The sequence below is a fragment of the Schistocerca nitens genome, chromosome 6 (genome assembly GCF_023898315.1).
Source record: "Schistocerca nitens isolate TAMUIC-IGC-003100 chromosome 6, iqSchNite1.1, whole genome shotgun sequence".
Taxonomy (NCBI): domain Eukaryota; kingdom Metazoa; phylum Arthropoda; class Insecta; order Orthoptera; family Acrididae; genus Schistocerca; species Schistocerca nitens.
Window position 1 is genome coordinate 471,336,465 of NC_064619.1, and position 13,364 is coordinate 471,349,828.

Sequence of the window (13,364 nt, forward strand, 5' to 3'; positions counted from 1 at the left end):
GGGATGTTTTGGAACGCCGACTTGGTGGCAGGGCTCACCGAGCGACATCAGTACCGCTCCTCAGTGCAGCAGTCCTTGAAGAATGGCTGCCGTTCCCAAAGAAACCTTCCAGCACCTGAATGAACGTATGCCTGTGAGAATGGAAGCTGTCATCAAGGCTAACGGAGGGCCAACACCATATTGAATTCCAGCATTGCCGATGGAGGTCACCACGAACTTGTAAGTCGCTTTCAAGCATATGTCAGGATACTTTTGATCACAAAGTGTATCATGACTTTCTTTGACTCCAATCATTCAATGCCAGATCTAAATACATTATTGCCGATTGGAATACAACTAAACTAACGGAATTATTGACGTCTGGAGTAATTGTGCGACACTTACGAGGCATATTGTTGGAATTTAGCTGGAGAAGTATCTGCTGCAGCTGAATAGAGAATGTGAGACTGGTGTAATACAGAGCAGTACGGTGGGAGGTTGTAACAAGGCAGACAGCCCATTTGCTAATGACGTAAAACAGTTACAGGGGAGGAATGTGTTTTCCAGCAGTGTTTAAACGTTTCAGCTTCTGTTCAGATCACCTACTATGCAATGTACCAAAAAGAAAACAGTAAAAGTTCAATGCAAGGTGTCTGGATACGTAGTAATACTCACAACAGCACAACAAAACTGCATTTTGATTTATCTATATCCGACACTGGAAATTAGCTAAGTAAAGCTAACGTTGGCGTAAAACAATTGGCCGTAAACTGGAATGGAAAAATACGCATGGCTGGTGACGCACGAACGCCTCCCAGGACGGAAAAGACTTGAGGAGCCGCGTGGCGGGGGACAGCGCCTGCTGTATATAAGCTCGCTGGAGGAGAGTGTCCGCATCAGCAGTGAACCCGGCACCGCAGACTCACCTCCCAGCAGACATGAAGGCCGCCCTGGTGCTCGTCGCGGCGTTAGCCGTCATTGTGGTCGCCGCCGCGGAGGAGAAGTACACCACCAAGTACGACAACGTCAACCTGGACGAGATCCTCGCCAACGACCGCCTGCTCAACAAGTACGCCCAGTGCCTGTTGGAGAACGACGAAACCAACTGTACGGCCGACGGGAAGGAGCTCAAGAGTAAGTCGCCTGGTGCACCCGGCAACGTTCGGCATCATCCATATAATGACCAGCCTAGAAAATATAAACTTACCACTAACGATTTCAGTAGGACAATTAATCTGCGTGAGAATTCTGTAACCAACCAGTTACAGTACAGTGCAGTAAAGTGAGCGAAATGTAAGCTGCAGGGAACTTGGGACGACATATGATTTTGGTAGTGGCAAATACCGCAAGATGAGTGCCAAATTAGACTATGGAATTAGATCATATGCACCAAAACAAAATAATAGTTTTAAAAATACTACTAATACGAGTATAATCACAACGTCATAAATGTTGCATTTAGATAAACGAACAGATACACCTTTTGCGTCTACATCAACGACAGTAAAAACTTTTTAATCAATGCCTTCGAATGGTAATCAAATAATACTTTTATAGGTCAATAATTTTAGATAGGTATAATGCCCGTAGAACTACAACGATTTCCAAATCTTGACTGCAAATACGGTATCAATCTTGTTTATTTCATGTTAATTTTGTTAGCGCTTTCGATCAGTATGCCATTATGAGAAAAGATTTAAACAACAGCGTCGTGGGATTCTAGGTAATACTTAATGATACCAGTCAAATTTTGGGTAGAGGTTTATTCTGCGCAAAGCTGTAACAGCTTTAGCATTAAATAAACGCGTCTCAGACTTATTTTATAATCAGCTTTTATAAGAGTTGCTGTAAGAAGATATTGGCGTATTTAAACCATGTAAACATTACATTTGGTGCCAGTAATTCAGACAGGTCTCTGCTGCTACATAAAAATGTCTTTAGTCAACTTATAGTTTACATGTTCGCCGATACGTAAATGTTGAAAACCAATAGAAGGAATAGCTGTAATCGTCTTAATATATTTCAACGGAGTTAATATTGGTTATGTGATGTGTTATCTATAATACTTCGTTTTGACACATTATGATCTACTCTCCTCTAATCTATGGTCCCTCTGTCTTATGTGGTATATTAAACATTATTGCTTAAATCTAAACTTGACTGTGTACAAAAAAACAAACGTAAACTACAGGATGACACAGAAAAACGGGAACGTTTCCACAATCCAATAAAACTAGAAGTGATGAAGGAAAGAAATTGCTTTCATAGTTATTGAAACCTTTAAACTTTGCCATTTACGAAACATTGGTCGCATTTATCATTTTTAAAAAATTACGTCTTTAGATGGCGTCCTCCTGTACGAATACATTCGTGAAATCTGCTGTTGAGATTCCTCATTGACCGCTGCAACATCTCAGCTGGGATACTACGAATCGCATCCCGAATTATCTGTTTCAACTCATCCAAAGTTCTTGATCGAGTCGTGTAGACTTTGCTCTTGAGGTAGCCCCACAAGAAAAAAATCACAAACGGATGAGTCTGGCGATCTAGGGGGCCAGGGAATGTTACCGAATCGTGAGACCACACCATTGCCAAAAAATTCTCGCACATATGCCATTGATTGCCGTGCAGTGTGTGATGTCGCTCGGTACTGTTGAAACCAGGCTTCTTGAACGTCTGGAAAGTTGTTCAGTGCAGGTGTATCGAAAGTTCGTAACATCCCTAACATCTCCACGTAACGATCGGCATTGGCAGTTATTGTACTTCCCTGTTCATTTGAGAAAAAATAGGGTCCGATAATCCCATGTGATGGAACGCCACACCGTACTGTCACTTCACTAGCGTGTAAAGGGCGCTCATTAACGTCATTAGGTTTTGTGTTTGAACAGTAACGGTAGTTCTGTTTATTCACATAACCTGTGAGATGAAAAAATGCCTCATCTGACATCCACAGCTTGTTTAGAAATTCATCGTCATTGTTTTTTTTTGTTATCACTTAATGGCAGAATTATAATCGTAAGCGGTAATCGTTGTCCTTCAATTGCTGCACCACCTGTAGTTTGTACGGATGAAATTTTAGATGAAGATGAAGAATTCTGTGAACACTCTCTCGGACATTCCAACCACTGCTGCTTGCTTACGAACAGAACGCCGTGGTCTTCGTAAAACAGCTTCACGTACAACATCAATGTTCTCTGGAGAACGCACACTTCTTGGTCGTCCTGTTGGTTTCTTCTTGAGGGCAGATCCATCTCTTCCAAGTAATTAATCCAACATTTTACCGCGTGTTTCGACGGCTATCATTGTTTTTATGAAACATTTTTATGGCTAACGCACGCTGTTGTCCGTCCCACTGAGCCATGATTCCTGAAATGGCGGACTGTTTACTCGCTGTCACGAACCCGCAGTGCTGCCACCTGCCCATGGCTGTCACTACTCATTTCAAACATTCTCGTTATTCTGTGTCACCCCGTATTAGGAATTTGAAGTTTGCACTTCTGGTAACTATAAAATTTCGGAAAGCAAATTTTATTTATTTATGAGTTAACAAAATGAAGTAGTTTCAAGAAAGAAAAATGTTGAAAATATATTTTTTCACTAGTTACTAATTAATAAGAGGGTTCTAATCCAAATATTTGGAACCAGGAAAACTTTTGTTCATTGGTAAAATTGTCAGATTCTGCTTACATCTGAATAAGCTCTCAGGTTTATAAGTGGGGTTTTCTGCCTGCAGGTGTCATTCCTGACGCGCTGAGCAACGAGTGCGCCAAGTGCAACGAGAAGCAGAAGGAGGGCACCAAGAAGGTGCTGAAGCACCTCATCAACCACAAGCCCGACATCTGGGCGCAGCTCAAGGCCAAGTACGACCCTGACGGCACCTACAGCAAGAAGTACGAGGACAGGGAGAAGGAGCTCCACGAATAACCACTGTACTTCCGCGTCTGTGTTGTGTAAATCTTCTGCTGAAATAAAATGTTCCATGTGCTACATGTATCGCCTTTAGTACAATAATTAACAATAACATCAAAAATGACTTCAATATCAAATTTAAACTGACACTAAACATTAAGCAATTCCACTCTTGTTTGATTCGCTGCCGGATCTATAGATCAGTATTACTGCAATATGATTTGCGCCATGGCGGATGATGAAACACACTAAGAGTGCCAACTTAAGAATCATTACAAATCTAGCTATGCACCGAAGGATAGATTCTTCTTTTTCCTGAGAAATACTATACTTCAGCATGAAAGGCTGATTGATTTTGACAGTTGATATATATAGTATGTCCACACTAACCTCAGAAGTATTTGTAAAGTATTTGCTAGATGGATAACGATGTGTTTCTAATCAATAGCGTTATTTTTCTGTGCAAATATCTATCGAGAATAAAAAAAAAAAAACATGGTGGCCAGAATATGTGATCCATTTACTGGAGGTCTCCGATTCCTGTGGCTCGTTCTTCTTGTTCACAGGGAAGTTTCAGATTCAGACTCTCACTGTCACCTCAGTTTTTAATAATGATTTCAGTATAACAGCACCTTCAGACACGCATATAGCTAATATCTCAAGTATAGACAGGAGTGTTTTGTTAATTTCATGGGTAATGCATTGTACTAGGCAGCACATTGTTTGTGCTAGTGACATCATGTCTCTGTGTTTCAAACCTGATAAGAGTGTTATTATCAGCAGTAAAAAGGCGACTCCTCTGTTTAAAGACACTCAAAAAACATAGTATAAAACGAGAATCGTGTGTCATGGCCACGATGTATGGGTTTACATTTTTGATTGGGGATTGCTACACAGACATTCTTAGACAAGGTCAGATACACATATTAGAAAGGAAACCACAAACGTAATCGTCAAAAATTACATATTTTCGATCGGAACTTAAACGTAACACCACAGGAGTCTCATAGTAATTTAAATCTGTTGAATTTCAGAATATTGTAATTTACACAAACTTTATTTTTACATTTTGTAAGTGCAAGAAAAATGGGGTTTTAACATTCAAGAACCATTTCCGCCAAAACCTTGTGCGGCACAAATGCCCTGTAGCTTAGTTGTCTTTTGTAGGCCAGTTTGAGGCTGTTTCGAAGCTTCATAGACAGGAACTGTAGTGCATTAATTTGTTTATCTTGATTTCACTTGGACCACAGTGGTTCGCTGTAAACAGTTGTCCTATACATCTTGTATATAAGATATATTAATTCCAAAGAACGGTCATTACTGTGGAAGGAAATGTGATACCCAACAGAACGTTTAAGAAAGATAACAGTCTAAAAATTACTATACACAAACAATTGTAGGAGATTCTAGAGTGCCTCGGAACACATAAGGTTTTATGCTCGAATAACTTTTGAGGTCCAAGTTAAGGGATCATGCTCGTCAAATTATATAAAATTCAATAGCCAAACAACAATTTATTACATGAGTGATACTCTGTGTGTCATCACATAAGGTAGACAAAAATTACCTCTGCCAATTGCTTTCTCATTAGCAAACTGGGGAAATTATTTCAAAGTGTGCTTCCTTTGACTGTGATATATCACAAACTCTGCACACAGGCAGATCCTTTTGCCAGAGTAGGAATCCCTGTAAAACAGGCCAGTGGATGAGAAAAATTTCATTTCACCTTATTAGTGCATCACAAGTTATCTAGTATTTCTGGTAAGTCCTCCTGCATGGTGCGTGTCTTTATATATTCCTAGTCGAAAGCCTACGTTTTGGAACAATATGGCATGTGTACGCTTCCTTGGCTGCTGCATGCCCAGGAGCGTATCACATCTATTCCTAGTTGTTGTAAACCCGAATTGGCTAGACTGTTTTCTCTTCTGGTTACACACACGAGGTGAGTCGCTGTAAATCAAGGTCTTGGAGCATTTAATAAATTTTATGGCTTAGAGATATTTCATTTGCTTTAATGCTCCGAGAATCTTAAGTGTCTCGTCATTAACTTCGAACTAGTACTAACAAACAATAGTGGAAAATCATAGAACAGCAAGATTTCAAGGTTGTATGCTCAGACTCATTACGTCAGTAGGTCTTTGGTAATAGTGTTCATATTTTATATTGTATAATGGTAATGTGAAACGTGATTTGGCTTTTCATCTGCTATTTGAGTGTCTTTAAAATGCCTCTGAGCCTCTTCAGCATCCGAGGTTCCGGTAGGTTCAGAACTAGTTGTGGGGTGAAATACAGTTCACACTAAGAGGTAAAGGATTTGCTGTCGTGAGGATACCAAATGACTTTCCTGGGCCCGACTTGCGAATGCCATTTCATTGGAATATTGGTGATTGTGAACTAGGCATATGCCTGTTACATCATCAAGATGGACAGATGGACAGAGACAGCTTACGTGGTTCAGCACACAGGCTTCCTGAACTTTTCATATAGGTTCATGTGACTAGCCTCATCCCCTCATGGTAGAAAGCCTCAATAACCTTAAGATTTGGTGGCTTTTCTAACTCACGGAACTGGTATGCATAATTCAGCCACGTTAACGTGAAAACCTTGTAAAACTGGAGGAGACACTGTGGTGTCACCGCCATACACCACACTTGCTAGGTGGTAGCTTAAATCGGCCGCGGTCCATTAGTACATGTCGGACCCGCGTGTCGCCACTGTCAGGATCGCAGACCGAGCGCCACCACAAGGCAGGTCTCGAGAGACGTACGAGCACTCGCTCCAGTTGTACGACGACGTTGCTAGCGACTACACTGACGAAGCCTTTCTCTCATTTGCCGAGAGACAGTTAGAATAGCCTTCAGCTAAGTTAATGGCTACGACCTAGCAAGGCGCCATTTGTACCTTTGCATGTATCTCAAGATAGTCTCACTTGTATCATCAAGAATGCTGTATACCAAAGGACGATATAAAAGTTAAGTGTTCTAGTAGCTACGTTCTTTTCTTTATCATATTCATCACGTATCCTGTTCCAGACTTCGCGCCAGTCGGCGTGTGTGTACGTGTGCCCTATCGGCTACCCGTCACCGTGGACTGGCTGCCTTGTCAGTCCACTACAGACACAATCTCTCTGTTCCCCAGGCAGTTGAAGATGTTTCGTTCCTTAGTTTGATTCAGTTTAAATTCACGGGCAGTCAAAATGAGGCCAAAGAATCACATGGACTTTATCATGCCCTGAACGGTGTTTTTCTTTCAATGCATGTGTTTTGAATGTGCATAGTGAGCGGTGGAAGCCTATGCACACTGTATTCTCTGAGAACTTAAAATATGTAAGCGCAGTCCTGAGTTGTGACTGATAGGTTTATTTTTTCATGGTTAGAACCTGATATACACTCTAATACAAAAAAAAAAAAAAAAACCCTCCGACGCGCCACGAAGGACTTATCCGTTTGAGACGGACAGCAGCAGATGTGCTGTACATGTACAGACAAACAAATCACTTTTGAATACATCGTGGGAGCAGACAGTGATCAATGTTATTACTAATAGTTACTATTAAAACCAGTCTTGATCACAAAGCTATTTATTCTGGTAACCGGTTTCGACCACGCCTGTGGTCATCTTCAGAACAAAATGCTATGTGAGCGGGAGCCTACTTCTGGTGGTAAATCACTGCAGTGATTGACCACCAGAAGGAGGCCCCTGCTCACACAGCATTTTGGTCTGAAGTTGACCACAGGCATGGTCGAAACCGGTTATCAGAATATATAAATATGTGATCAAGACTGATTTCAATAGCAACTATTAGGCAAATAAATGATTACAATTTCAGAAAATCTGGATAATTTAGTCAGGAGAAAGAGCTTTACTAATTGAGTTAGTCATTAACGCGTTGGTCCACCTCTGGCTCTTATACAAGCAGTTACTCGGCCTGACACTGATTGACAGAGTTGCTGGCTGCCCTCCCGAGGGATTTCGCGCCAGATTCCGTCCAATTGGCGGGTTACATCGTCAAAATATCGAAATGGTTGAAGTGCCCTGCACATAATGCTCCAAACATTCTCAGTTGTGGATGTATCTGGCGATCTTACTAGTCAAGGTGGAGTTTGGCAAGCACGAAAACAAGTAGTGGAAACTATCGGCGTGTGTGGGCAGGCATTATCTTGCTGTAATGTGAGCCCAAGATGGCTTGCTATGAAGAGCGACAAAACGGGGTGTAGAGTATCACCGGCGTACCTCTGTGCTATGAGGGTGTGGTGGGTGACAAACAAAGGGGTCCTTCTACGAAAAGAAATGACACCCTAGACCATCACTCGTGGTTGTCGGGCCGTGTGGCCGGTGACAGGTTGGTATGCCACCAGTGACCGAGGCAGCTTCGCTGGCAATAGGGGCTCATTTCGAAGTTGGACTCGTCACTGAAAATTTTACTTCAGTCAATGAATTTCCAAGCAGAAGACGTATCTGGAGACGTCCCGGACAAAAGTGTGATACTAACCTGGCTGTCGCCCGCCACACGGCCCGACAACCGCAAGTGGTGGTCTGGAGTGTCATTTCTTTTAATACCAAGGCCCCTTTGGTTGTCATTCGCGGCGCCCTTACAGCACAACGGTACGTCGACGATATTCTACGTCGCGTTTTGTTGCTCTTCATGGCAAGACATCTTGGCCTTTCATGGCAAGACATCTTGGGCTTTCATTTCAGCAAGATGAGCCCGCCCTCACAGGCCGAGAGTTCCCGCGGCTTCTCTTCCCCTGCTTTGGTCAGCAAGGTCACCCGATCACTCCCCAATGGGGCATTATGGATTCTGACCACTTAAAGCGCCAGTTGGAGAGAATTTGGCACCTTACTCCTGACGATCACTCCAAACAAACTATCAACTAATGCCAAGCCGAATAACTTGCCTAACGGCCTGAGATGTACCACATCATTACTGACATGCTCATTTTGTGCAGCTCTTTCTCTCTAATGAATCATCCAATTTTTATGAAACTGTAACCATTTCTTTATTTGTACATGAAAATCGCATCTACCGATTTCCATCCTATTCGGGTAATCCCTTTGTGGTACGTCTTTTTTTTTTATCGTAGAGTGTATGTACGAGTAGTGCAGGCACCGCCCCCTCTCTAAAGCTGGTCCTTCTGTGCTGTTTTGTCATGGTTGGAAATGTTGCGAAATCATTCATATGTAAGAAGCATCGTACGAGATTCGTTACTGTGGGTGTTGCGCTATTGATGGAGGCAACAGTTGGTTGCTTGAGAGATACCGTTCTTTTGAAACTGAACTAACAGGCTTTCCCAGACCGGGTGCCTAAAATATCTCCGAGTCAAGGAAGTCCGAATCGTTTTACGAGACATTACTGGAAGATGTACTTTTGGGACTGTCCCAGGACATAATTCTTTCAAGTGCTGTCAAAGGACTTCTCAAGTGTGGAGAGTAGACTTGGGAAATCCTGTTCTGTCGCTGCTCCTAGCAGGCTCCGGTTACTGATGGCTAGTGAGTCTAAGGAGCTATGTGAGTTCGAGATCCAAAGTAAGTAATTGAATTAGAATCTACTTCAAGCGCTTTCCTAGGACCCACGTGAGCAGAACGCTGTGATATACGTTTGGGCACGTAAGGTCGTTTTCTACTTTCAGAAGAAATCTTAGGGTGCTTATGCTGGTAAGTTGGTCCTGTTTTCCATTCATAGTTGCACAAGGTGTCTTTCACTTTTCCTGTGAGTTACCGCACTTTATCGTGATCAAACACCATGCTACCTACAGCAGACAATGCGTAATCTAGTAGGATCAGTTAGGAAGTTCCTTGCTCTTAAAATCTGAGTCCTAAATGTGCCTCTCTACGATAGCTTTGTGCTACCAGACGGCAGAACACTGGCTCTATTCTGCTATTATCAGTGCTATGTCTCCTGGCTGGTCTGGACATTTCAGGTGTGCATAACAACAATAACTGTGCTCTTCCCACCTTACACGGAAATATTACTGATTGTCGTCTATACCAATATCTCACTAGCCACAAGAGGACGATGCTCTCTAGTCGATTCCGTGACTGATTCCACTGATCCCAGAGCGGCACCCATCACTCCACTCTGAACATGATGTCCTGGAATCTGCGTTCTGGAAGCTAACTGCTTCACCCGGTATATAAAGAGATCTTATAATTTGACAACATGGAATAGATTAAAAAGTAACTACGCGGTGGAAAAGATTTTTACAACGGAATTGTTAAAAAGGAAAAGGCCCTCGTATATAACCATCGCCGACGATCCTACTAAATCAGTAATGAGAGAGTGACACAGGTTAACTAGCTACCGGAATGATAGCAACTGGAATTCAATTAGTTATTTTACAAAAATCTACACATTTGGACTTGGGAAAGAAAACTGTACATTCAAAACTAAAAAAAAATGCACATGAGGTATGAAATTACGTCAGCTACAATTTGTAAATACGTGATTTGTCCCGCAAGGTACTGTGGATAATAGGAAAAGGGAGTTGTTACCTCCAGGAATCACGACCGATGCTCTTTAATCGATGAGGAAAACATAATTGCGCTACCTATGGTACAAAGAGTAATGCTATTCAGACAGGTACAGGGATTAATACACATGCGTGGCAGTCTACTAAGCAAGATATGACAGTACAAGTTTCATCATAATAAAGATCCACACTCGAATCGCGAAAGAAATGAAATAACTGAACAAGCAATCTTGAATACGGCGTTCAGCAAAACCTAATGTTATAGGGACGTTCCCAGAAACCACGAGAGGCTTGGTCAACTACATTTTATCCCGTCTCAATGAATGTCAAACACTGTAGCGAGACACACTTACCATTTTGTACAACGACAGATAGGAATGAAATAAACAGAAAGTGCAGGGAAGCTAGAGTGAAATGACTACATGAACAATGCGAAGAAATCGCAAAAGAAATAACTGTCGGAAGGTCTGACTCAGCATCTAGAAAAAGTCTAAAACAACCTTCGGTGAAATGAAAAGCCAAAGCCATAGCATCAGGGGTGCAATGGGAACTCCGCTGTTAAATGCAGAGGAGAGAGCGGACAGGTGGAAAGAATACTCCGACGGATTCTATGAGTGGGGAGGACTTGTCTGAAGACGTGACAGAAGAAGAAACAGGAGTCCACAGGAAGTATGAGGTTCATTCAAATGAAACCTGGTCAGTGCGTCTACCACTGCCTTAAATGTAAGGTGGCGCCACGTAACTGCGGCTATGGTGACGCCATCTGTTGATAGAGAGACTGACGCATGCGCACTGTTTGATATTGCATAGCGCCAGTGTGGTTTCACGCCGAAGAGAAGGTGGTCACACAAGCTATCCTACTCTACCGAACATGCAGGCGAGTAAGCAGGAACAACGAGGAGTTATTCGAGTTGGAGGCCGTGAAATGTATCGACGGATGAAGGTTGTGTACTGTGAGAGCAGTCTTAGCCGTTCAAGTGTTGTGGAATGGCGCAAACGATTCATTGAGGGACGCGAGTCACTGGAAGACGAATACTAGAACCAGAAGTTAAAAGAGCTTTGACCTACTTAAGATCAATAAAGGCTGACGGGATGGATAACATTCCGTCAGAATTTCTAAAATCACTGGGGTGGGGAAACTAAACGCCTATTCACGTTGATGTGTAGAAGGTATGAGACTGGTGATACACCATCGCACTTCCGAAGAAACGTCATCAACGCAAGTGCCTACAAGTGCGAGAATAATCAAACGATCAGCTTAACAGCTAGTACATTCATGCTGCTGACGAAATAATATACAGAAGAACGGAAAACAAAATTAAGGACCTGTTAGATGACGATCATTTTGGCATTAGGAAAGGTAAAGGCAACAGAGGGGCAGTTCTTATGTTGCGGTTGATAATGGAAACAAGACTGAAAAAAATCAAAACCCGTTCATAGGATTTGTCGACCTGGTAAAAGTGTTCGACAATGTCAAATGTCAGAATGTTCGACATTCTGAGGAAAATAGGGGTAAGCTATAGCGAAAGACGGATAATATACAATATATACAGGAACCAAGAGGGAACAATAAGACTGGAAGACCAAGAATGAAGTGCTCGCATTACAACGAGTGTATGACAATCGTTCACCCCGACTGTTCCGTCTACACGTTGAAGAAGCAATGACGGAAATAAAAGAAAGGGACAAGAGTGGGATTAAAATTCAAGGTGAAAGGGTATTAATGATAAGATTTGCTGATGACATTATCATCCTCAGTGAAAGTGAAGAAGAATTACAACATCTGGTGATGGAATGAAATGAAATGAGCGTATGGCATTGTTGGCCGGGAGGCCCCATACGGGGAAGTTCGGCCGCCAGGTATAAGTCTTACTGCAGTCGATGCCACGCTGGGCGACTTGCGTGCCGGTGATGAGGATGATGTGATGATGAGAACAACACAACACTCCAACCCGGCCGGGAATCGAACCCGGGCCCTTTGCATGGGAGGCAAGCACGTTACCACCCAGCTAAGCAGGCGTACGATGGAATGAATATACTAATGAGTACAAAAGACGGATTGAGAATAGATTGAGGAAAGAAGAAAATAGTGAGAATTAGCAAAAATGAAAACAGCGAGAAACCGAATACCAGGATCACCAAGTAGACGAAGTTAAGGAATTATGCCACTTAGGCAGCAAAATAACCAATGACGGACGCAGCAAGAAGGACATAAAAAGCCGACTAATACTGGCAAAACGGTCATTCCTGGCCAAGAGAAGTCTACTAGTATCAAACACAGGAGGAAAGCATTATATGGTTGTGAATCATAGACTGTGGGAAAACCGAAACAGAAGGGAACCGATACATCATTTGAAATGTGGTCCTAAGAAGAAATTTGAAAATTAGGTTGATTGATAAGGTAAAGACTGAGGTGGATCCCCACAGATTCGTGCAGGAAATAATTTGGAAAACACTGACAAGAAGAAGGGACAGGATGACAGGACATCTGTTACGACGTCAGAGATTAACTTCCATCAACCTAGAAGGAACTAGTGCAAGCAACCAAGGTTCGTGCTATTTCTTAGCTTATCAGACAGGAGGAAATTGTCTCGAATTACCTCCTCTTCTTATGTGTCCAAGATAGGTGCGCGCCTAAAACTATTAGCATGAAGTCAAAGCAAATGGCTCGTTGTTAACCTGTCGGACAAGAGTAAACGCTTGCAACGTTTGCCCCTCTTATGAGAATTTAGAAATATCTGGACAAACCAACTGAACACAAAAAAGTGCTCCCTTTAGTGTGGAAACATGTAATGACCGAAGCTGTCGCCAACGAGTCTGGGCGTTCTTGCGTGAGCACAACTCGTCACTGAGAAAGCAGCTCGAACACTATATTTTAACGCAAATAACACTGCTGGGCTCCCCCGTGGCCTGAAAGAACATGCAGAAATTGTGTGCAGCGGAGCTGCCCGCATTTATCTTTTGGAAGGCGTCTCCCATTGTCTGTGAAGAACAGGCAGGGCGGAA

General features: G+C 42.6%; 1 protein-coding gene across 1 annotated transcript; it reads left to right on the forward strand.

The window, feature by feature from the left end:
* Window positions 1-862: 862 nt before the first annotated feature.
* On the forward strand, window positions 863-3,968 carry LOC126262454 (ejaculatory bulb-specific protein 3-like). The gene is made up of 2 exons (XM_049959108.1): window positions 863-1,113; window positions 3,713-3,968. The coding sequence occupies exons 1-2, from the start codon at window positions 918-920 to the stop codon at window positions 3,901-3,903; spliced, it is 387 nt and encodes a 128-aa protein (XP_049815065.1). The 5' UTR covers window positions 863-917; the 3' UTR covers window positions 3,904-3,968.
* Window positions 3,969-13,364: the final 9,396 nt, after the last annotated feature.